At 34.4% G+C, this 25,211-nt stretch overlaps 1 protein-coding gene across 2 annotated transcripts in view; it reads right to left on the bottom strand.

The window, feature by feature from the left end:
* Positions 1–25,211, bottom strand: part of LOC100882520 (alkaline phosphatase-like) — a 308,558-nt gene that overhangs the window by 50,183 nt on the left and 233,164 nt on the right. For both annotated transcript variants that reach the window (XR_013040141.1, XM_076538177.1), the window contains exons 4-7: positions 17,978–18,156; positions 13,000–13,207; positions 10,100–10,240; positions 886–1,080 (exon numbers count right to left, since the gene is read on the bottom strand). Coding sequence is in view for 1 of the 2 variants with exons in the window: in XM_076538177.1 (XP_076394292.1) it covers positions 886–1,080; positions 10,100–10,240; positions 13,000–13,207; positions 17,978–18,156 (723 nt within the window). In the remaining variant the exon portion in view is untranslated. The remainder of the gene's footprint in view (positions 1–885; positions 1,081–10,099; positions 10,241–12,999; positions 13,208–17,977; positions 18,157–25,211) is intronic.

The raw sequence follows: 25,211 nt of genomic DNA, 5'->3' as shown, positions 1-25,211 counted from the left end.
AGCGTGTGAATATCAAACGCGTAGTAACCTAGCGCGTGCATATTCAACGCGTAGTAATCCAACGCGTAATAACGCAACGCGTGGTCATTCTAAGCGTAGGAATCTAATGCGTGGTAATGTAACGCGTAGTAATACAGCGTGTCGATATCAAACGCGTAGTAATCCAGCACGTGATACTGCAACGCGTGGTAATCCTACGCGTAGTAATCCAACGCGTAGTAATACAACGCGTAGTAATACAGCGTGTGAATATCAAACGCGTAATAACTTAGCGCGTGCATATTCAACGCGTAGTAATCCAACGCATAATAACGCAACGCGTGGTCATTCTAAGCATAGAAATCTAATGCGTGGTAATGCAATGCGTAGTAATCCAGCGTGTCGATATCTAACGCGTAGTAATCCAGCGTGTCGATATCTAACGCGTAGTGATCCAGCACGTGGATATTCAACGCGTATAAGTCCAACGCGTATTAATACAACGCATGGTAATTCTAAGCGTAGGAATCTAACACGTGATAATCTAACGCGTAGTTAACCAACGCGTAGTAACCCAACGCGTAATAATCCTCACGCTCTGATTGGTCCGTGTTTTTTCTTAATAATTCAAAAACAAGGCTTCAAACCCCATTTCTGCAAAGGGAAATCTTATTCAGAATCACGTCAGCTACCCCCCATTTCAGGGACCTAATTGTAAGACACCCTGTATTTTCAGCCGAATCTTACATAAGCTTGAAGAAATAAAATGTTTAAAATCAACTTTTGAATGACTCGACAACAATACCTAAAATCAAAGTGAATAACTATGTGTACGGTATCTGAGCGTATCAGTTCGATCGATCATTTTAATCGTAGTATCAGATAGTGACTTATAGATCCACTTACCGAATATAGGATTTCCACGACGTGTTCCGAGACCACCAAGCGTAAGTACATGCGAATGATCTGCCGTCACAACTAAGAGCGTTTCTGATAAGTCGACTTCCTTTATCACGGCCCTTACTGCTTCCTCCAGAGATAATGTCTCGTCCAGTGCTCGATACGCGTTGTTATGATGATGCGCATGATCGATTCTGCCACCTGGATACACATAAATAATGCATCGGATTGTGTACAAACATTATCACCGGACTGCGTATCAATTATGAACTTACAGAATAAATCATGTCACTTCTGACATCGAGTACGTTGGTTACGTGATTTATGTTATGTTTGCAAACACCGATTTAAATACGCAAACATCCGATGTCTGATTGTGACACAGTAACATAAATAGTATGTGGGACTTTGTGAATTAATTCAAAATTGAATGCAGGATGTTTGACACTAAACCCTTGCACTATGTTTTATTTGTTAGGTGCGTTAGAACTAGCCGTAGCTACAATATTGAAACAGATAGAAGGTTGTTATGTCAATTTGGTATCGGTCGTTGACTATGCAAAGTTGACTTGAACCTCAAATTTCAGTAAAATCACAGCTGAAGAAGTGAAACTCCTCAGAAAGGTTTAAAAAGGCAAAACGTACAGAATTTCTTCGAATTTCAAAATAATCAGGTCATTACATGCAAAACCTTTCGCAAGTGATTAGTACAAATTATCAAAAGGTATTCTAATGCAACGTTGCATTAACTCGCTATTGTCAATTTTTAACGTCATCTCAGTGGTAACATAATTACGGAAAGTGCATCGTTGTGCATTTTTGAATAAAAGCACCGTGCTAAAACATACAAAACTTTTCGTGTAGTTTGAAAATGGAGAGGAGATTCAGTAGCTGTGCTTTTAGGACGACACAGAATTTTCCACCCTCATTTTTTTAATGAAAATGCATATTACTGATTTGTATATAAATGTGTATAATTTGTATATACATATAATTACATACTGACCTTGTATGTAATTTTATGTAATTGTGCACGATTAATTTGCATGTAACTGTGTATAATTAATTTTTCTGTAACTATGTATAATTTGTGTATAAGTGTATATTATTATGTTGCATATAATTGATTGCAAACTGTATAAGTATATAATTGTATACAATTTGTATGGAATTGTATGAAGTTTTATAAAATTGTATACAATTTGTATGGAATTGTATGAAGTTTTATAAAATTGTATAAAATTGTATAAAATTGTATAAAATTGTATAAAATTGTATGAACTTGTATGAAATTGTATGAAATTGTATAAAATTATATAAACTTATATAAAATTGTATGAAATTGTATAAAATTATATAAAATTGTATAAAATTGTATGAAATTATATAAAATTGTATAAAATTATATAAAATTATATAATACTGGGTAAAGTTGTATAAAATTGTATAAAATTATATAAAATTATATAATACTGGGTAAAGTTGTATAAAATTGTATAAAATTATATAAAATTATATAAAATTATATAAAATTATATAAAATTATATAAAATTGTATAAAATTATATAAAATTATATAAAATTGTATAAAATTGTATAAAATTATATAAAATTGTATAAAATTGTATAAAATTGTATAAAATTGTATAAAATTGTATAAAATTGTATAAAATTGTATAAAATTGTATAAAATTGTATAAAATTGTATAAAATTGTATAAAATTGTATAAAATTGTATAAAATTGTATAAAATTGTATAAAATTGTATAAAATTGTATAAAATCGTATAAAATTGTACAAAATCGTACAAAATCGTACAAAATCGTACAAAATCGTACAAAATTGTATAAAATTGTATAAAATTATATAAAATTATATAAAATATAAAATTCTAAAAAATTATAAATTTAAATTTGTATAAAATTGTAAGTAACTACTATGTAAACGATTTACCCCAAATCGCAGACAATTTGCACGTAATAAACGTAGAACATCGACACAGTTTTACTGTCCGAATCTGCATATGCCCAAGTTCGATTAATTTCGAAGAAGTTTAAGCTCGTCCGTACCGTATACAGCATAGAGTCATCAAGAAACCAAGAAGACGCGGCAACTGCTTCAGAATTACAAATACGAAACACGTGAACGAGCGTCATCAGCATTACCATTGAACTCGCGTTTAGGAAAGCACCGTGGCCATCACAGTTAACGCTAATTATTCGGAACGACCCACAAGAATCCCGAATTCAATTATCGAGCCAGCAAATGCCGTCAGCTCCAATAGATTATTGGAGACCCTAACTTGAAAGTTTCAAGCTATTTACGGACGATCAGCGTGGCACATCAAGTGGCCACCGAAGAATTTCACGGGCAACGACGTGCAAACTGCGAGTAGCGGTTGTGGAAACAGAATTGTCGAATAGTTTTCTATCACAGACATATTCTTATTATTCGCTTATAGGAATTTACGATTTATTAATTAAAAAGTTATGGGAATATGGACTTTTTTAAAGAAGGCATTTGCCAGGTGGAGATTCAGAAAATTGGAGAATTTGTTAATCAAGAAATTGTGAAAATATAAAATTAGAAAACTGAAAGCTTGAAATTTATAAAAAATTGAAATGCATGTATTTGAAGCTTTCGAATCTACGAATTTTCCAATTCGTAAATGTTCAATTTTTCACACTTAGAAGTATGATTATTTGAAAATTTAGAAAATGAGAAATTAAAAATTTTTGGAATGGTGAATATAGAACCTTAATTTTCAAACTTTCCAATTTACAAATATTATATAAAAATTTAGTGATTCTAAAATTTAAAGGTCTAGAGATTTGTTAACTTTGAAACTTAGAAGAACACAGTTTGAAAAAAATTTATAAAATATTGCAGACATATACCAGCGGTTTAAAGCGATATAACCAAAAGAGGTTAAATATAGTAAGTCAAATAAGATTAAATAAAAAGCGGAAAATGACAGGTAAAAAAAGATACAGCTTGATAACCTCGTAATTCAATGGGTGCTTACGTTATAAATAAATATCATACGATCTATCATAAATTCGTGTGAATATGTGCGTGGTGTGGGTGATAGGAACGATAGGTATGGTATGTGTACTATGTGATACGATGGTCTTTTGTTTGAAATTCGAGAATGCTCCGATTCAATAAATCTTACACGTATATTGCTGTTGTATGGGTATTTCATTCGAAAAGGGTTTTGCGCTATAGAGAGCAATGCAGAGGTTTAAATCGTGAAAAAATTAATAGAAGTAATATATCAAATAAAAGAATTCGATTACCTATGTGAATATAAATTAGGAGAATTGGGGATTTGAGGATTCGAGAATTTGAGAGTTTGAGGGTTTGGTAATTTTGGAGATTGAGAAGTTGAGAATGTTGGAGTTTTGGAATTTTGGAATTTTGGAAGCTTGGAATTTCGGATGTTTGGAATTTTGGAAGCTTGGAATTTTGGAAGCTTGGAATTTTGGAAGCTTGGAATTTTGGAAGCTTGGAATTTTGGAAGCTTGGAATTTCGGAAGCTTGGAATTTTGGAAGCTTGGAATTTTGGAAGCTTGGAATTTTGAAAGCTTGAAATTTCGGAAGCTTGGAATTTCGGAAATTTGGAATTTCGGAAGCTTGGAATTTCGGAAGCTTGGAATTTCGGAAGCTTGGAATTTCGGAAGCTTGGAATTTCGGAAGTTTAGAATTTCGGAAGCTTGGAATTTCGGTACTTTGGAATTTCGGAAGCTTGGAATTTCGGAAATTTGGAATTTCGGTACTTTGGAATTTCGGAAGCTTGAAATTTCGGAAGCTTGGAATTTCGGTACTTTGGAATTTCGGAAGCTTGAAATTTCGGAAGCTTGAAATTTCGGAAGCTTGGAATTTCGGAAATTTGGAATTTCGGTACTTTGGAATTTCGGAAGCTTGAAATTTCGGAAGCTTGGAATTTCGGAAGCTTGGAATTTCGAAAGTTTGGAATTTGGAATTTTGGAATTTCGGAAGCTTGGAATTTCGGAAGTTTGGAATTTCGGATGTTCGGAATTTTTTAAGCTTAGAATTTCGGAAGCTTGGAATTCGGAATTTAGAATTTCGGATTTTGGAATTAAAATATTTTACCATTCTACCATTTCACAATTTCACAATTTAAAAATTCGTGAGCTTAATAATTTAAAAATCCAAAGACCCAAAACCTTGTGCATCGCAACATAAAAATACAAAAGCAAATTAAAGCCTAGCCGATCAGCAATATAATCAAAAGCAAACGAAATCATTCTTTTCAATCGTTCCACTTTAATTCTCGAGTTCTGGGTTTTTATCTAGCAGCTTTTTTTCTCTCTTGGTGCTTCTAAACATGATGGCGGAAGTGGCCTCTCGACATGGCACAAGAGATGATAAGACGTTGCAAAATCAACGACGAAGGAAGAAGCATCCTGAGCCAACTTTTTTTTAAGCACCGCGACAGATGCCACAATTTTGTTAAAAATACTTGCTCTTATTTCGGTAAAAATAGAGTAACTTCCAGACGAGCAAAAATATAACTTTTTTCTCGTATCGACAAACTTTTTTAACTGCCCTCCATGTTCGTTGCACAAAAAGTCGTTTCTGGTAAAATGATTAAAAGCGATAGAGAGATTGAAAACATTTTTATTGCGAATATTTTTTTGGCTGGTAAAATACCGACGAATATTCTGAACGTTTTTGGATCTGGATTACAATTATTCTATGTAATTTACACGCTTGTAAATTAGGGGTTAGAATGTTATAGGTTAGGTTCGTGTTTGTTGCATGTACTTAAAAATATTTGTCCATTCTGCAAATTTTGTAAAACTGAATTACTGTGTCGAACACAAGTAGAAACTGTCGTCAATTATTATTAAATGAAGAAGGTGAAAAATTAATTTAACCCAATCCTGCGTTATTTGTATAACGCTTAGTTAAAGCGTTCGATTAATCATAGTAATTGAGGTGCTTTTGAATTTTCAATGGATACTGTTTAATATTTCATATAGATAGACGTACATGTGACATTCGCGGACACTAATGAATAATGAAGTTTCCTAAATTTGCAAATTTCAAGATTATTATTATGTTCCAATTCATAAATACTCGTAAGAATTTAAAAATGCATAAACCTGAAAATTCCCAATTTCTAAAGTTTGAAAATTTCCAATTTAAAAACTTCAAAATTTTAAAAACGTGATACTTCAATTTCCAAATTTGTCATACTTAATCTACTTGGTCGTAATTAAACTCGCTAGTAAGTAGTAAGTAGGAAACTTACAGAAAAGCATTGAACGGTTTCAAGACGATTGATTATCGGAAAGTAGGGTTAGAAGACGAAACTCCGTGAAACATGATTAAAGTTGTGCAAGTGAAGTACTCCAACAGCGAAACCGGGGGTTGTTGGAATCTTGGTGTACGCACGACAATGGGGTGAAAGGACGATGGGTTCTCGATGGGTTCGATCGGCGCTGAGAGCGGCATATTGTGTCAAAATTTGTCAAAGAGGGTGTGTGTTTCCCAGCTGCCAACCGAGAGCAACAGTTGTTGCGCCCCAGGAAACTTTACTCGACGGATCTAGATTTCAACGTCTATTATAAACTGCGAGATGAGAATCGACAGCGAAACAAGCGCAACTCTTCAAGGCAGAAGTTCAAAGTATAGTCGATTAATCGATGGTCGTGCTAGTCTCTGATAATGAAACTGCGTCGGAGCAATAAAATTTATTGGTTCTTATTTAATAGAGAAATTTTAAATTAAATAGACAGCAGATTTAAAAACATGCAGACACTAATACACAGTGCATGCACACAATTTTTTATTATACCTGGTGATCACATATTTTTATTTTCTTGTTAGCTATTTTTAATTCGTACTTAGTCTATTTTTATTTTAAGATGTTACTTCAATAAAATTAATATTGTATTATATTGAAAATATTACTTAAGGTATAGGACATGAAACGTAGATAATTTTACATTTATATTTAAAAAATCAGTTTAGTGCTATAAATAATGAATCAAATAATAAATAGAGTATACTAATAAACCACTTTGTTTCAGTTAACAACGTTTTTTGATATAATAGCCGCAAAAATAGAAATGAGTGTGCAAAAGGAAAACGATAGAAGAAGCGAGCGCCATTTTGATAAAACCGCGATAAATTTGACCGATCAAGTACATCATGCAAAAGATTACTTATAATCTCATAATCGAAGCTAATTCAAAAAATTAATTTATATCATTTCCAACAGTCCCCACATGTCTTTCTTCTAATTTCATTATAATTCTATAAAATCAATTTTTCCGTAATTTTGTAAACACGTTCCTAAATGGAAATGCATGCTTCAAAATAATTAAAACACGAGTATTATTGAAAATGCTTTCAGTATTAAAAATTGCAGCGAATAAATGTAGAATTTAATTGTATCGCACGTGTCAAAGATTAATTGTATTTGACAAACGATGTAAATCACAAAGTATATCGTATATTAATTGAAGAACAACCCAACGAATTCAGAACACAATTTGCGAAGTGAAATCGATTGGTTTCGCACTAGGAAATTAATCAGAAGTTCGGTAGCACAAAGGTCGACTGATTTATGAGAGAAAAGTTACTACGCGTTTGCGCAGTCAGAATTAGATCGGGTGAACAAGCTGAAATACGGACAGATTTTCATTTTCAGCGGTTTATTACACGAACTTCATTTCTTTTATAGTTATCAGCGACACGTGAACGCTTCGTAGATTCCGTTCTACGATAAATTTCAGTTATCGCACGGATCGATCGAAAAGATTATGAACTACATGCTCTTTGTCATCTCTTTGTATGCATCCTTTATTAGTTCGTTCGCGTCAAAGAAAATCTGTGGATTTTTCAAATCCTGTGCTTCGTATTGGCTCTCGCGTCTTCATTGCAAAGAAATATATTTTTATTGTACTTCAATACTTTTTTAATATTTTTTCACGGAATTGATATATGTATGTAAATTTGAAACTCGTAGATTGTCTTAAAATGTTATTAAAAGGACTTTATTCGTCCTTTTACACGGAGGAATTATATTTATTACCATTTCGAATGATTTTCATATCATTGACTTCAGAAAAAAATTTGTTAAATGACAATTTTACTATTTTTTGAGGTTTACAGATTCTACAATTTTTGTAGATTTATAATTTTTACAATATTTTTAGGTTTACAATTTCTACCATTTTTTGTACATTGACAATTTTTGCAATATTTTCAGGTTTACCATTTTTCGTACATTGACGATTTTTACAATATTTGCAAGTTTGCAAGTTCTACAATTTTTTCACGTTCCCAAAATCATATCAGTTTTTTTTAAAGGTATATTTCCTGTTCATGTACATCGACGTTTTAGAACAAATATTTAAAAAACTCTCACATGAATAACATGAAAAATATTCGTGAAATAATATTTAACTTTATCCGCACAAGTTCTTTCTACAATGACAAATAAGGTAGATGCGTAGATAATCCCACCTGCTACTAATCCCGTAAAATTATCTTCATCAGAAACTAGGTTAATACCAATATATGGATAAAATTCGAACGAGTAATCAGTTATCCGAACCTTTAATTTAAGGAGACAATTATTATTCCGTCTCCAGATAGCGAACTATCCATATCAAAAGGATCCCCGAATCAGCGTTTTCCGATCGAAACAAGAAAAATATGATCGCGCCAAAGGAGGAAACGCCTTTACTGACAATGTAAGAACGTGAGATGTACACACCGGTTATCAAGGGGTGGAAAGCTATAAACTCGATAAAGTATGGAACGCTGACTCAATCTTCCCGTAGGAAATTCGTGTTTCCCTATTCACAGAAGGAACACTCTCTAGAGCATTAGCTCAATCTTATTCCAGTCAAAAGATCTGAGTTCCGTGCCTACGCGAGGCATTCGTGATTACAGATCTTTTCACGAGCTTGCGCGAAAGATGAATAAATCAGGGGAAATGTCAGTGTACAGCCATCTTGAATTTCGATAGTTGCTTTCGTACATGAACACGTTCGTATCTTATACAATTTACTGTTTATTATTCTAAGAACAAGATTTCATTTTCGTTCTATATAGAGTGATGAAGAAATTAGGGAAGATGTCAGTGTGCCGCCATCTTGAATTTCGATAGTTGCTTTCGTACATGAACAACTTGGTATTTTGTACAATTTACTGTTTACTATTACGAAAACAAGATTTCAATTTGATTCTATGTATAGAGTGATGAAGAAATTAGGGAAGATGTCAGTGTGCCGCCATCTTGAACTTCGATAGTTGCTTTCGTACATGAACAACTTGGTATTTTGTACAATTTACTGTTTACTGTTATGAAAACAAGATTTCAATTTCATTCTATGTATAGAGAGATGAAGAAATCAGGGAAGATGTCAGTGTGCCGCCATCTTGAATTTCGATAGTTGCTTTCGTACATGAACAACTTGGTATTTTGTACAATTTACTGTTTACTATTACGAAAACAAGATTTCAATTTCATTCTATGTATAGAGAGATGAAGAAATTAAGGAAGATGTCAGTGTGCCGCCATCTTGAATTTCGATAGTTGCTTTCGTACATGAACAACTTGGTATTTTGTACAATTTACTGTTTACTGTTATGAAAACAAGATTTCAATTTCATTCTATGTATAGAGAGATGAAGAAATTAAGTAAGATGTCAGTGTGCCGCCATCTTGAACTTCGATAGTTGCTTTCGTACATGAGAAACATATTCTATATAATTTATTATTAAACCTTAATGAACTATTAGTGTTTAACCTTATTAACTCGGTTCAATCTTAATTTACTATTAACTCTATTAACACACTAATTTCTAAATCCTAAAGTTTTCGATCCTCCAAAAATCCCTAATTCCCCTAATCCAAAGTTCTCAATTTCCTAAATCTCCAAATCTCAAAAGCCGGGTAAACAAACACAGTTTCACAACAGCCGACGTTAAAGTAAATCGCGAGTGTCGCAAAAAGTGATTTCCAATAAAGCGAAATTGGCTACAATCCGTCAGTTTCGAACCATTCAAATCCGATAGATATTTCAAGAGCAGTTTTCCGCTTTCAAAGGAAATTTTTCGCCCTTAACGGCTCGATGGAATATCGAAAAGGCGAATTATCGTGAAGATGCATCTCCGCGTTTTCTTATATACGCAGTTTCGCGAGGACCAAGTCCGTTTGTTCGTCTTTACGTACCTTCTACGAAGAGGAAATATCCCTCGGGATTCTTCGCCAGTACACGAAGCGCTTTTATCGTCATTTCGGCCAGCGAAGGGTCGCCGCTTCCGTTCGTGTTTCGATCGACGTTGAAGTCCATGTGGTTATAGGAAAACAGACCTGAAATCATCGAATGCCATGGGATGGCGAATCAGGAAAGTTTCAACAAACTAACTTTTATCAATTCGTTTTTATTCGTGATAGAATTCTGTTTTCTTTTCTGAGATTGCAATGAGAGGAATATTTCGCGATAAGAATACTGATTTATACGATTTCGAGAAAATATCGTCCAATGTGATTTGATCTTAAGAAATGGTACGCAATTTGGGGTGCAAAAGTAATTATGGTGAATCATTTGACAATTTGGGAGTTTATGAATTTAGGGACTTGACAATTTGGAAATTTCGGGGTTTAGTTTGGAAATTTGGGAACTCGGAGATTTGGGAATTGGGAAATTTGGGAGTTTACGAATTTGGGGATTTGGGAATTCGGAAATTTGGGAGTTTACGAATTTGGGGATTTGGGAGTTGTGAAATTTGGGATTTTATGACTTTGGGGATTTGGGAGTTGTGAAATTTGGAATTTAAGGATTTGGGAATTCGGAAATTTGGGAGTTTACGAATTTAGGGATTTGGAAGTTGTGAAATTTGGAATTTTATGACTTTGGGGATTTGGGAGTTGTGAAATTTAGAATTTAAGGATTTGGGAATTGGAAAATTTGGGAGTTTACGAATTTGGGGATTTGAGAATTCGGAAATTTGGGAGTTTACGAATTTAGGGATTTGGAAGTTGTGAAATTTGGAATTTTATGACTTTGGGGATTTGGAGTTGTGAAATTTAGAATTTAAGGATTTGGGAATTGGGAAATTTGGGAGTTAACGAATTTGAAGATTTGAGAATTCGGAAATTTGGGAGTTTACGAATTTAGGGATTTGGAAGTTGTGAAATTTGGAATTTTATGACTTTGGGGATTTGGGAGTTGTGAAATTTAGAATTTAAGGATTTGGGAATTGGAAAATTTGGGAGTTTACGAATTTGGGGATTTGAGAATTCGGAAATTTGGGAGTTTACGAATTTAGGGATTTGGAAGTTGTGAAATTTGGAATTTTATGACTTTGGGGATTTGGGAGTTGTGAAATTTAGAATTTAAGGATTTGGGAATTGGGAAATTTGGGAGTTAACGAATTTGAAGATTTGAGAATTCGGAAATTTGGGAGTTTACGAATTTAGGGATTTGGAAGTTGTGAAATTTGGGATTTTATGACTTTGGGGATTTGGGAGTTGTGAAATTTGGAATTTAAGGATTTGGGAATTGGAAAATTTGGGAATTAACGAATTTGAAGATTTGAGAATTCTGAGATTTTTGAGTTTACGAATTTAAGGATTTGGGAATTCGGAGATTCGAGATTTTATGAATGGAGGATTTGGGAGTTGGAAAGTTTGAGAATTTACGAACTGAAGGATTTGATTTAGGGCTTCAGAAATCCGGCAATTTTCGAAGTTTGAAAAGACACTTGAAAATTTATACGTTTGTAAACTATATTTAAAAAATATATAACAGTTCATTAAAAGAGGTAATTGAGTACACTTTGACGACTACAAACTAACTTTTCAGTATTTATAAATAAATAAATGATATCATATACAACTCTTCGTTATATCTCCCTTCATTAACGCATACCATTTCTTACTGAAAGGTAGTTATTTCTTTTAAAATAATACACCTTCCGACATTTGAGTAACTCAAAGCGTGATTAAAGCGTGTAATCCATTTCATGCAGTTACGAGAATGTCCTGCTTAATTTCGGTATATTTCCTTAAATATTTCCGGCATTCTCCAGCAGACACAAATTCCAAGTACGATGATATTAAATTCCCGGTTACAAAGTTATTCATCAAATTCATTCCAAGAAATTGTCATAAACGTACTCGTGTGTGTTCTATGCAAATAGTTGCGGACGTTTAATTCGGTCCGCCATTACGCAGATTTTATTCGCTAGTTTATACCATGCGAAATGACGCGAATACGAAAGGAATAACACGGCTTAAACGATTACAGCTTATGAGCTATATAACGTCGAATAGTTATTGATCGTGCATGATTGCATTAATCCTTTAATATGGGTGGCTGTTAGATAGTTCGCCCTAATTATGGCAAGCATAACGTTTGAATTTGAGATTATACCGGGTATATCGACCAAAGCTGTTGATTTTCGGCAAGAGTTGATATTAAGGAACGCTATTGGTTATCAATTCATTTCAATAACCTTTATGTCGTGTTCCCTAATGGCGGATATAAACTCCCTCGCATCGATTCGTTTTTACTTGGATAACAAATTTTGTAGAATTAATTTCGCGTACATATGCAAAATTTATGGAAAAATAACACATGTATGTTCTTATATTTCTCTTAAATTTCCAAGTGCTTTTATAAATTTTTATAAATCGCAAGTTTTCGAAATTCTGAATTCCCAAACTTTACTTCTAAATCCCAGCATCATAAATCTTTACGCTTTAAATCCCTACATACTGCATATTTCCCACTTCCTATACTCATAAATATCCGTAGCAAAATTTGCAAACCTCCATTTCTAAATAACTACATTCCCATATACCCGAATACCCAAATGCATTCCCCAAAATCTCTCTATTCTCGAGTGTCCTCCTATAAACAATCCATTATAAGTATCTATAGTACTCCGACTTTCGTACTTAAAAATATTTACGAGTCGAAGTTTTTAAAGCATTTCAACTTCCGATCACCGGGTATAAAATTTGAATATTAATCCTACGAACTTTACGAGAGTTATAGGTTCGCCAGCGTTGCAACTGCAAGCGATATCGATCGTCACGATAAGAAAATCATATCAGTCCGTTACCTAGCAGATGGTTGACTTTCCGCGGATCCACGTTCTCGAATTGTTCCTTGTTGGCGACGTATTCCGCGGTCACATTACGTAGCCGGTGATTCCTTAACCATTCTTCGATCAAATTTCTTCCGTCCAATCGTCTGCCATCTTTATCCGGCTCCTCCGGATCCGGGGTCACCTTCGGCACGAAATGGCGCCGGCCCCCTCCGAGCACCACCTATGAGAAATCGTGTTTTTATTGCCGAGTATTTTATCGAAAGACGGATCAAACCGGATTCCGAGTAATAAACTCGGAACATTTTATCGAGCATTCGGAGCTTCGAGACAGATTCACGGAAATCAATCTCCCAATCTTTTCGAGGGCGAATGTAAAAGATCAAGTCGGATCGATGAAACGACTGTCGCTGATTTTTATTGCTTAAATTCGATCCAATTTTTTCAAGATATCTTACAGCACAAACGAAATTGTAGGAATTATTGAGTTGTTTGTTAAGTAGATTAAAAATAAAATACCTTCTTCTACGATTTAGATAACGATTGTATGATTATGCAATGACTGTTTGTAAGATTATAATGGATTTACGTTAAATTAACTGCTATTTGTATCACTGTTATTGTCTTAATATTACAGTTGTATAAATTGCAATACGATAAATTGATTTCATTCGAACGTAATCTTCGAGTTTTTAAAATGGAAATGTTATCTCAACATTCAGTTTCAGAAAAGCTTATAATTAATTCCCACACATATAAGTTTGAAACAAATGTTTGAATTATATAATTATATAACAGAAAATGCAGCTTCTAATTATTTCTCATGTTCGTTAACTCTTGGACAAAGTTATTTGCAGGCGAAGATAAAGGAGGCCCGAAGTTATACCACAGAGTAAACAGACACTCTCTGCCGGCACCTTTGATCTCTTGAAAACGTTCCTTTAAATTGGTTGTACAAACGAGCGGGAAATTTAAATAGAGCAAATCTACTTTCGTGTCAACCACTAATAATTTGAAATGTATTTGTAATCAATTTTCTGTATATTACCGCGCGTGATATTTGAATTGCGCGCTCGAGAGGGGCCACGTAACGTCCAGAGCTTTCATCTTGGCCACCCAATGTATTCGTGATTCAAATAAAAGTATTTAAACTTGAAACACGATAATGAACAAATTATTGTTTCAAGTTGAAGTATCTTTATTTCAGCAGTATAATTTAGTGATCAAAGTAGTTACCACTGTTTCTTTCAGTTATGAAAATCAACGAGGAATCGTTCTCTCGTTAACGAGGTAATTATCGATAATTACTAGCGTTGTTCGCTACGCACAGGATCGTAAAATTGGATTTAACTTGATCCAACCACTCTGGCCGCTTTTCATTTTCGTTCCTGATATTTTCGAATGTTCTTCTGACATATGTGTTTGCGTTCCATCAGAAAACACGATCCCCGAAGCAATTTTGCAGAATTTCAAAGTCAACCGAAGAGAAATGTTCTTTTCGTTGAATGTGAGATTTTCCATTTCGGTGATTGCAGCTTTTGTTTTTTTCGATGCCTGAAATAGAAGTTGCATGGAAACACGATCGCGAGCGCATAACCTACATTACATGCTTTTATATTTTCACGTGGCCAGGGGAAAACACGCGCGGACTACATGATAATAGCTTTCGAAATAACATTTTATAAAATAAAACTGAACTCTATCATTCATTATCTCTGAATACCGTGTTCGTTATTATGTTTTCGATCCTTCAATAATTTATCGCAATTTTCAAACAATTGATACAAATATTTAAAATTCAATCCCTCTTTTCGATTATTTGTTTTTAAGTCGGAATTAAATGTTATGAAATGTTTCAAAACGTAATTTTCTAGAAGATTGCAATATAAATGTTCCATGGTTTAATTAAATTGAATACTGAAACTGTTAATAATTAATGCAACTGAATATTCTAGAAAATGTTAAGATTTAGTTCATGCTTGAAAGAAAAATGGAAGGCGGAACAAAAATCTTTTTCCCTGCAATCAGAGTGTAACTTAATGTACTAATTTATCAAAATCTGTAACACGAAATTTTCTACGAAAGAGAAGCCTGAGAAATGGAATATCATCGCTGTAGTTTTACTTAATTAAGTGTCGTACGATATCTTTCAAATTTTACCTTCAACGAATTTTGTCAAAACTTCAAATTTGTTAAAATTTTTCTTGCAAAATATTTTTAAAGCATGACTGCGCCAGGATATTTTGCAATTTCAAGGAACTGAAGGATATAAGTCGAGATCATCAGCGTCCCGTTCTCCTAAGCGAGCAATTAAGAAACATGTATGCTGATAAAGTTACGAAGCACGAACTTGCGAAAGACTTTCGACGTTGATGTAACGAAACATGAAATTTTCTGAAGCGAACGAATTTACGTAAAAAATGCTTCGTATAAGGAACAGAAACTTCATTATTTTAAGTTATTATAATATGGTATTCAGACGATCTTTCGGTTATAATCAACATTTACCTCAATTCATATTTAACTAATTGATTTAATTAATTCGCATTTGCGTCAATATTTACGTTTAAATACATAGAAATTAAACAACAAATTATTTGACTTCGTTTGGATATAATACAATAACGTAGAGAAACATCATTTTCATGTCAAAATAAACTGGCGCATAATTATTTCAAATAACATCTGGTAAAGTAAACTGTTATTCCAATAATTGTTATTTGAGCATGTTATTTGAATTATGTCGAGAGAACGTTAAATGTAAGGTAAAATATTTAAATATCTAAATAATGTATAAGTAATTAAGTGAAAAATTATGATCTTTATTTTTGAAAAATTTTGTAAGGATTATTGTGATATTAAAGTGTTATAAAATTTAATTTATAACTGGAAAGTATTATGAGAAAATGACACGTGTTCAAATATGTAAACCAATCGCTAAGATATTAAAAATAAAAAACAACGATGAAACTATAAAAATTTCAAGGCCTTAAATTAAAAAATTTAGACACTCGAAATTTTACAAGATTCGAAATCTAGAAATTTATAGATACACCAACTAAAAATCATCGCAGTCCTAAATAAATTTTCAAGTCCAGAAACGAATAAGAAATTTGAAAATTTCTAAATTTGAAAAATTACAAAAATTTTAAATACGCATTATTCGGAATTCCCCAAAAGTAATAATTTCAATCTTTTATTCCTTCAATCCTTTTCTTATCCAAAAGTAATCTTTTCGTCATAAAATCTACACGGTGATTTCGATTAATCCGACTTTAACAATTTAAAACTTTTGCATAGTTTCCTAGAAAAAGTCAGCCAATTTCGATGAACGGTATCTTTTTTCCTGGAGTTATGTCCGTGGAGAAATGTCATCGTAATTCCCCGTGGACCAATTGACCCTCCGAAAAATCGAACCTCCATTGATTGAACCCGCACGATTGGTTCACGGCTGTACCGCGAGAAGACTCGTTCCGACTTTGCATTATTGTCGCAAAGTCCTCCCGATACAATTGAGGGATTCCATTACACAGAGAAACGGGAAGAAGCTTATCTTAGTTCGTTCTTGGATTTAACGAGGTACCGGAAGTTTCGAAGTGGTCGACACGAGGGTCACTACCGAAACTCTGAAAGGGGATACCGGATTCAAAGCAATCGCGGAACGGAAGTCATTGATCTGGATAAAGTTTCGAGTTGAGAAAGTATGCCGAGTTCGAGTATTTCCGGAAAATACCCAGAAAATTTGAAGATTCAATTCTAATTCGCGTCACAGCATACATAATAACGTCTAAGTAATCAAAGTTTACTGATTAAATAAACTTTTTACTTTTGTTGTTTATTTTATTCCAAATATTCTTTTACCGTGCTTATCTTCATCTAATATTTGTAGTATAAAACTACGTTAGTGAAAATTTATTCACAAAATACTTCGTTGAACAGAAATTAATTTTTCCATTCTGACCGTTTATCAGCTCGATTTTATTTCTTTCGCTTTTATGCTCGCGATGATGAACTGGGTTGCCGAATGCCTCGGATCATTTTGCCTCTGGAAACATTCTGATTTTGCTAAATAAACATTTGCGATTTAAAACTTCAGTGTTCTGTCTCTTCTTTTATCTTTCATACTAGTACACATACTGTTAAATGAATGTAGAAGATTAATACTTGATATACTTTTGGTCGTTGCTGTGGAATAGCAGTTGTTAAAAGTTATTCGTTTTTTCGAATCGACTTTCATATATCCAATAGAAACGAACGTGCTGCTGCGATTTAATTTGAATAAAATCTTCGTTTCGACGGGGAAATATTTATTAACGAGGCAGATCCTTTCGTTAATTTGGTTTGATAAACTTTGCGAGAATTTCCAAGTTTGAAAATTATTTGGATTCTTAAATTATGTTCACTACTTTCTAGTTCTTATTTCTTCGATTTGTAATTGTGAAATTGTCGAGTTGCTAAATTGTCACATTGTCAAATTGTCGAGTTGTCAAATTGTCGAGTTGTCAAATTGTCGAGTTGTCAAATTGTCGAGTTGTTAAATTGTCACATTGTCACATTGTCGCATTGTCAAGTTGTCGCATTATCAAATTCTTCAAAATTGTTTTAATTCTCAACTAAGCTTAATTTTTCAATTTTATCCTAAACAGTGAAATTTCGAACTTCCCAGAACCACATAAACACCGAAATGCAATAGATAGTATCTCCAAAAACCACGCAGTCTCCAATTCTTAAGAATAATTTCCACGATAGTAATACCCTGTCAGATGATGCCATCAAGGCATACAACGCCCCGGTAAGCAGACATTCAAACCAACGAAATCAAACTTTTACATCCCTGCGGATCATCGAATCGCGTCGAATCAGGATAGCGGAGCAGAAACCCGTAAGAGACAGCCCGATCATTCAGAGGACTCAAGAACCGAGTCCGGGAACGGGCGTAAAGGGAGCACAGAATCTGCGACACGGTCAGTTAAGCTGAAATATAATCCCGTACGTTGATGTTACGGCCGGGATCGTCCTCCAGCAGCTGACGTGCGATATCCTTGCAAAAGGTCCTTGCAATATGTGGCATTTTGCCGTCGTCCTCCCAGTAACGGTTGGCTGCGTGGGCGTAAAGAGCCGCTGGTGTCGCGTGTGTCACCCTCGTGGTCGTGACCAGGCCCGTTGATTTACCTGCGAACAGAAAAGTCGGATTATCGACACCGCGGTAAATCTACCGACTACCAGCTTCCGGCGCACGTGTTTCGTAAATCACCCGGGTACCATCCCCACGTTACGTTTCTATCCACTACACTTCGTTCGACTGCATCCACTGCTGAATTAACTAATAAACAAAATTGATTCGCGGAGATGCAGGAATTATTTTTATTCACTTCTGATATGAGGTTAATTAGGTTAATTAGGTTTTACTCTGTTGCGATATTAGGTTATATTGTTACATTATATTAGGGGTACCGAAAAGTAATCAAAATTTCTTCGATGATTTCAAAGTTTTTCTATGAAAAATCGAAGGACTTTCTTCAAGTAGGGAACAATTGCCTTTAAGCTGGGAAACAGCGTTAGAAAGTGATGGAAATTATTTTGTTGATTTAAGATTTCTTTAGTAAATAAATATTTTTCGCCAGCGAACAAAATTTTGATTACTTTCGGTACCCTTAATATTATATTAGGTTAGGCTAGTCCCCGCCTTTCGTTTTCAATTTTAATTTTAGTCAATTTTAGTCATCCAAGTGTGGTTGAACGTTTCAAATCATTCGAAAGATGTTTTGTTCTACCAGAATCTGTTTTTTGTTCGAGTTAATTTACGTTAACTTTCGAGCTCAGAAAAGGGACATGAAAAATTAAAACACCTTTCTAGGTTTCTAAGAAAGTTCTAAGGATTTCTATTTTTACTTTAATCCTTTGCGGAAGGTAACTGCTAGTTATCGCTTGATCCAACTGCAACTGGAAGTGACGGAGTCGCCATTTTGTGTCTGAAATCGGTCCATGATGGCGTATCGAATTCTTAGGTGTTAGCACAAACTTGACAATCGCGGTAGTTGGAAGTATTACTTTTAAAGTTTCTGTTCAACTATAGTCTTGAAACCGTGCCGGCAAAGTCGATCCATTATCACCGACATTTGCCGCGAGTATTGTTCGGTTATCGTTCTTTGTCGCTTCTACAGACGCGGAGGAAAGTCACCGATAGAAACGAACGTTCCATCTTGATTGCTTGCAACGTTTCAAAGATGCGTAGAAATTTTTCAAGATACAAAACTTTGTATCTTTGATGGTTCTGGACCATCGAGGGTCCAACAGTCCGTTTATTTTATCACCGGTGTTGTGGAATTAACTTGAGAAATGCTCAGTCGCAATTTTTGAACTTTCCACAAAAATTACGTTCTTAACAAAAATTATTTTGTTGAAGAGTATTAAAAATTGTGTATTAATGATGTGTACGAAGTGAAATATTTGAAGTGTACAAGGTCGCTGGAGATCTTAATCCAGCACTGATTGCGTGCAACGCATTTGCATCCCATCTGCAACAGACGAAGGCTGTCCGATCGATTAAGTTACCACGATTGATTTTGATTGTGTTTGACGGTTACCGTTATCGGTGGATACACAATCAAGATCAATATCATGAACAGTGACGGATTAAGAGCTTTAAGCTCCCTGTTTAAAACATCTTAAGATATCTGTCAAAATAAGGTCAAATTCCCGATTCAAAATCAAAGTCCTCGATCGACTGTTCAAATGTCTCTACATAAAAATTATAATGTCACTGTTCTAGAAATCTTGTAAAAGTAACTCTCGTAGAAACTTCTTGCATTTTGCAGAGATGCTAAAATTATTTCTGGTAACAATTGTGCAGTTTAAATGAAAGTGAGTTCCAGATGGACTATCAAGATCTTACAACACAAAATTGAAAAAATATCACAGTTTTAGAGATCCAGCGAATCTCGAGAAATTAAAAAAAGAAGAAGCAAACTAGTCTTCGTATTTTAGAATATAAGGGTGAGAAAGTCGCGGGGCAAAAGAAGCCGTCAAACGTTGAAAATTATTCGAATACAGAAAATTTGGCGAGAAGAAAATTCCTCTCCGATCCGGAATTTCACGGAGCTTCTCTGACATCTCCAATTAAACGCGTTTTCCATCCGGAGGAAGATAAATGAAAGGAAGTAGTATGTGGAGGGGGTGCGCGAACGAATCGAAAACGTCGTACGAACAACTTTTTCATCGTCGACGATCCCGAGAAATGCAGTTGCAAATGAATTCTGGCGACGTCGTTGGCATCCAACCCGCGAACCGCTTGACATCGTATTTTAATTAGGCGAATGTTCGCGTGATCCTTCTTAGCGGCAGTCGATGAAAGTCCCTATCGTTGCTGACGAGTTAACGTATTAAGTTGGCACGCGGAGATCTGGCCCCTATGTTCCCGTGGGATCAATAATTACGGTAAGTGGGCCGACGTTAGAGCGGCAGGGATGCTAATCGAGCCGAGTGCGTCGATACGCGGCCCTTCATCAAAGTCTCTCTTGACCCTTTGATCCTGGCATCTGGGTCTTCAATTATGATTTAGCATAACGAAGGGACACCGCAACGATTCTGTGTCATGACTACCGCCTCGATTAACATATACTACTTGGGGACCGTAAGTTTCAAATCGAGAAGGTTGCGTCGGGGGAAATTGAATTTCGTATAAGTAACTTCTTAAATGAGCTCGAATTGGCAACATCAAACGCTTTGGCGAGTTAATCAAATATTCCAGACGGGCGGCTGAGTCCGCCATTGAGATTTAGAGGTATCAAGCACCACGTGAGAGAATTCTAATAAGGTTATTAACATGGGAGGATATCTGTGACTTGGTTTCTGATGGAAGACAGTGTCTTGACATACTCAGCATTCTTTTAGTAAGATGATGAATGTAATTAAGTACATAGTATCTCGGAAAAGTAATGGAACTGTTTAAATTTAAGGAAAACTAGCGCCATCTATTAAAATATTTTATCTGAAAATAGTACCTCTCCTACAAGACACAACAATCATTATTGGAATCGAGTAACGAATTGTAAACTTATAGCGCTTAATGCGACAGAACCTTTCGTCGGTTTCTGTTGCATGATAACGCACGGTGTCACAGAACTGTCGCTGTTCGTGAATTTTTGGCGAAGAAACAAGTCTATCTTCTTCTCTAAATTTCTGGATTGCTAAATTTTGTAATTCGTTTTTGAACGTAATTAGGAAATAAACGCAGTAATCTAAAGCGAGTTAGATATTTTGTTCGAATAGAAGGAAAGTTTGATCGAACAGTGGATATTAACGTTGGGGATTGCTTCAGACCAGTGACTGTCAGCAATTTAATTTGTCCAAGACGAAAGAAGCTTACATTTTTCATCTTTTTTCGATTTGAACGTTACCTTTCCGTTTCTCTCGCCTAAGCAATTTCCAGTACCCTTTTTCTTTCAGTTACTGCAAAACCTACGTGGAACAAGTTGCTGGGAGAATGAGGGAAGAGTAAATGAAATAAATGTCCTGAAACTTTCTTCGTAAACTTAACCTCGGTCGCTTTAACAATTAACGCTGTCATCGCAATTACAAAACAATGTTTCACGCTTCGGAAGTAGAGTTATTTGCCTGAATATTCATTTTTATTTCATTTTCCGTATAGTACTATTATGATAGCAGATTTCAGAATATTACAGTTTTAATAAATTTCAAGTTTGTACAATGCAATAGTTGCTAATAAATGTTTATGTTGTCTATTTCAAATGGAATATAAAAAATTTCAAGAGATACTTGGAAGAGGAAATGAAAATATCGGGATAGCGATGCTGGTGTCATTTCCTTTTTGTGAAGCAGTGCTTCCATGAAAGAAAATAACAATTGCGCTTTAGAGAGAATGAAAAAAGCATGAGAGTCGGAGAACAGAACACGAAAGTTTTTCATATTTAATTTTAGAAGTTTAATAAATTAAGGATTTGTAAATTTGCAAGTTTGAAAACTTTACTTGTAAACGAAAAAATTTGCAAAGGCAGAAATATGAAAATTATAAAGAATGAAAAAATCTAAATATCTATGAATCCAAAAATTTAAAAATCTAAGAATCTACAAATCTAAAAATGCAAATTAAAAGCTGAAAAAGACAATGATGAAATTTCTCCATATTTTGCTAACACTCAAATTTCGCGTAACTAACCAAAAATGTCTTGGTAGTGAGCGCAGTGAATCTCAGAAGCGAAACAATTTCACGGTGCAGACACAGTTTCGGATTCGAGATAATACGTATTTCGAAGATTCGTGGGCGGCTACTACGGAACAGAAGAGGAGTACACAAGAGAGAAGGCGCTTTTATCTAACATACTTCGACTTCCGGAAATGAACTTCTTCCCGTGTTTTATTTTGGATACACCTAGGTGTACCGTCTGTTAAATTAAACGAAATAATGGAACGGATACGAACTTGGGGTGACACTGACAATAAAGGAAAAACAGAATATTACTGTAAGAAAAGAAAAGAAGAAAAAATGTAATAACATTAAATTATTACGGTATATTGGTATTATGTTATAATGTTATGTTGTTACATTATATCATATTCTTATGTTGTTATTGATTTAATATATTGTTACTAAGTTATTACGTTGAGTGTGATGGGTATTGCAGAGTGACGACTGCAAGTAAACATATGAGCTTGCAGGACAAATGAATAAAGTACATACACATGTGACACCATAGTTTTTACCAATTTTGTCAGTATTACTATTCGTACCATTTTAATAATATAACTGTTCACATTTAACAATGATACATATACATATGCATATGTGTATACATATACGTATAAATATACATACATATACATATACATATACATATACATATACATATACATATACATATACATATACATATGCATATACATATACATATGCATATACATATACATATGCATATACATATACATATGCATATACATATACATATACATGTACATATACATATTTTTGTAACTTCTGAATTTCATTAATTATTAAAGAATCATGTCATGTCACAAAATACACCTACATCGATATTACTTCAAAGTTGCCATTCAATTTTAATTTAAACACCATATATTGTTAAGAGTATATATACTTAATATATACATAGCTAAAATACTCAAATGTAATTGACTAAATAATTCATTGAATGCAAGTGAATCAAGTTTTGTCCTAATGAATAGTTTTGTTATAAATTTAAACAAAGAGATATTTGTCAAACGTTCGCTGCTATGATTTTTACTAGGTCGTTGCAAAATATTACAGCGATAAAGCACAAGTGTTGGCCATCCTTCGGAGATTCGTACCATAATCTCATTTAGAATCACATGATGTATCTAGGTTTTCCATTAAGGCTACTTACGTCGATGTTTTTGCCACCTCACGTACTCCTTTCGAAAGCTTTTCTTTCACGCAGCTTCATAAAGATCAATTTCGCAGATGGAGTACACCCTTTCCGCGGAAGATAACGTCGCAAGATACTCGTCGAAAGATGAAAAGCTTGCAGAAAGGGAAGAAAAAGGATAAGGCGGAACGAAATCTTTCATGAAACCCGAGACTGCGGACGGTTGAGAAATTAGAAAAGAAACATCGAACGCGTTTAAGTTTGCGAGCTGGAATCTCGCGGATGAAATTCGCAGTGATTTTTAGCGAAATTCAAATGCTCTCGTGGGTTCGTGCTGATCGACGTGACTGCGATGATGCGAATGAATTATTGATCAGACGAAACCGTAGGAGTTAGTTGTCATTGGATAAAGTTCATTCGACGACTGTTCTCCCCGCTGTCACCGGAAACTCGACGGATGAATTTGCAAATTTCACATCGTCGTAAGAACGTTAAATCCGTTCGAACGTTGGCAAACTTCTGCTTGAAAATTCGCTCGTTATCTGTCCGCGTCATGAACGAAAATCCGACCAGAATCGATATTCAATTTAATGAATGCATAATTGATTCAATTAATTTCGTACTAATTATTTGCCGGGTCGCTCTTCGACATCGATAAAATTCTGCGATCAAAGTTTTCCCATTTTCCTAGGGCCAACAATATGATATTTAAATTTAAATTAATTAAATATCGGCACGGTGTCAACATTTTTCGAATGATAAAAGTTCACTAGTCAACATTTAAACGAATTTGTTAAAATTGTTACGTTAGGTAGGTTGTGTGGGACAATGATGATCCGACTGATGAGGAAAAGAAAATAGAAAAGCTCAATAATGCGAACATTTAGGAATATTTATGAATCTATTTTGGAAATTTATAAATCTGAAAATCTATAAGCCTAGATATCTGGAAATGTACAAATGAACCTAAAAACCTAGGAATTCAAAAATTCCCGAAAACCTAACATAAAAACTTCAAAGTTCCGAATTTTCGAATATTCAAACCTCCAAGTTCTACAAACCACCTTTCTAAACTAAAAATTTAAGCATACAATAATTTCCAACACTTATATTTTAAGTATTAAAATTTTTAAACGCCATTTGCGTTAATTCCACCAATTCCACCATTCAACGCCATATCGATTCCGCAATAAGCAAATCTCGGTCCAAAAGCTTGAATTTTCTTTTAATTACACGTACACGTGACACGCGATTGCACACGTGGCCAATAATTGTAAATTGACAAATTGCGCTGTTAAATGGAGATAGAAAGCGAGATCGCGGTAGCTCGCGATGCGAAACGCGTCAACGGCAAACGGCGTGCGATTAATCAAGCAGGCAATTCATCTTAATGATCAGGTTAAGGCAGCTTGCGCTTTCATGCAAGTAACGTAGGCACATACACGCGTATTCGGCTATGTGCTACTGTGTTTATTACTAGTCCCGATGTACATGACTATACAATGTTGTTATATAGCGTGTAGTTATTACGTTGCTCTAGGCACTACTTTCACGGTGGCTGATGTAGCAGCGAAGAAGCTGCTTTGAGTGGCTCGTTTGCGTGTTCGTTTTATGAGAAATGCTATGCGAGTGATACGCGACTTTCATGTCTTCTTTGTGTGATACTCGAACAAATATTTTGTACTTCTCGCCAATTTAAATCATATATTATACTATATTATACTATACTACATTATTCATATATTATACCCTACATATATTAGTCACATATGTTACAATATTTTTAGTGGACTGGTAATTTAACAAAAATGTTTAACTCATTGAATAATTTAACTGATGTTCATTGAAGATACGAAACCTCGA

The sequence above is a fragment of the Megachile rotundata genome, chromosome 1 (genome assembly GCF_050947335.1).
Source record: "Megachile rotundata isolate GNS110a chromosome 1, iyMegRotu1, whole genome shotgun sequence".
Classification (NCBI taxonomy): Eukaryota; Metazoa; Arthropoda; class Insecta; order Hymenoptera; family Megachilidae; genus Megachile; species Megachile rotundata.
The sequence above is the reverse complement of the archived record's forward strand: the minus strand, read 5'-3'. Positions and strand labels throughout refer to the sequence as shown.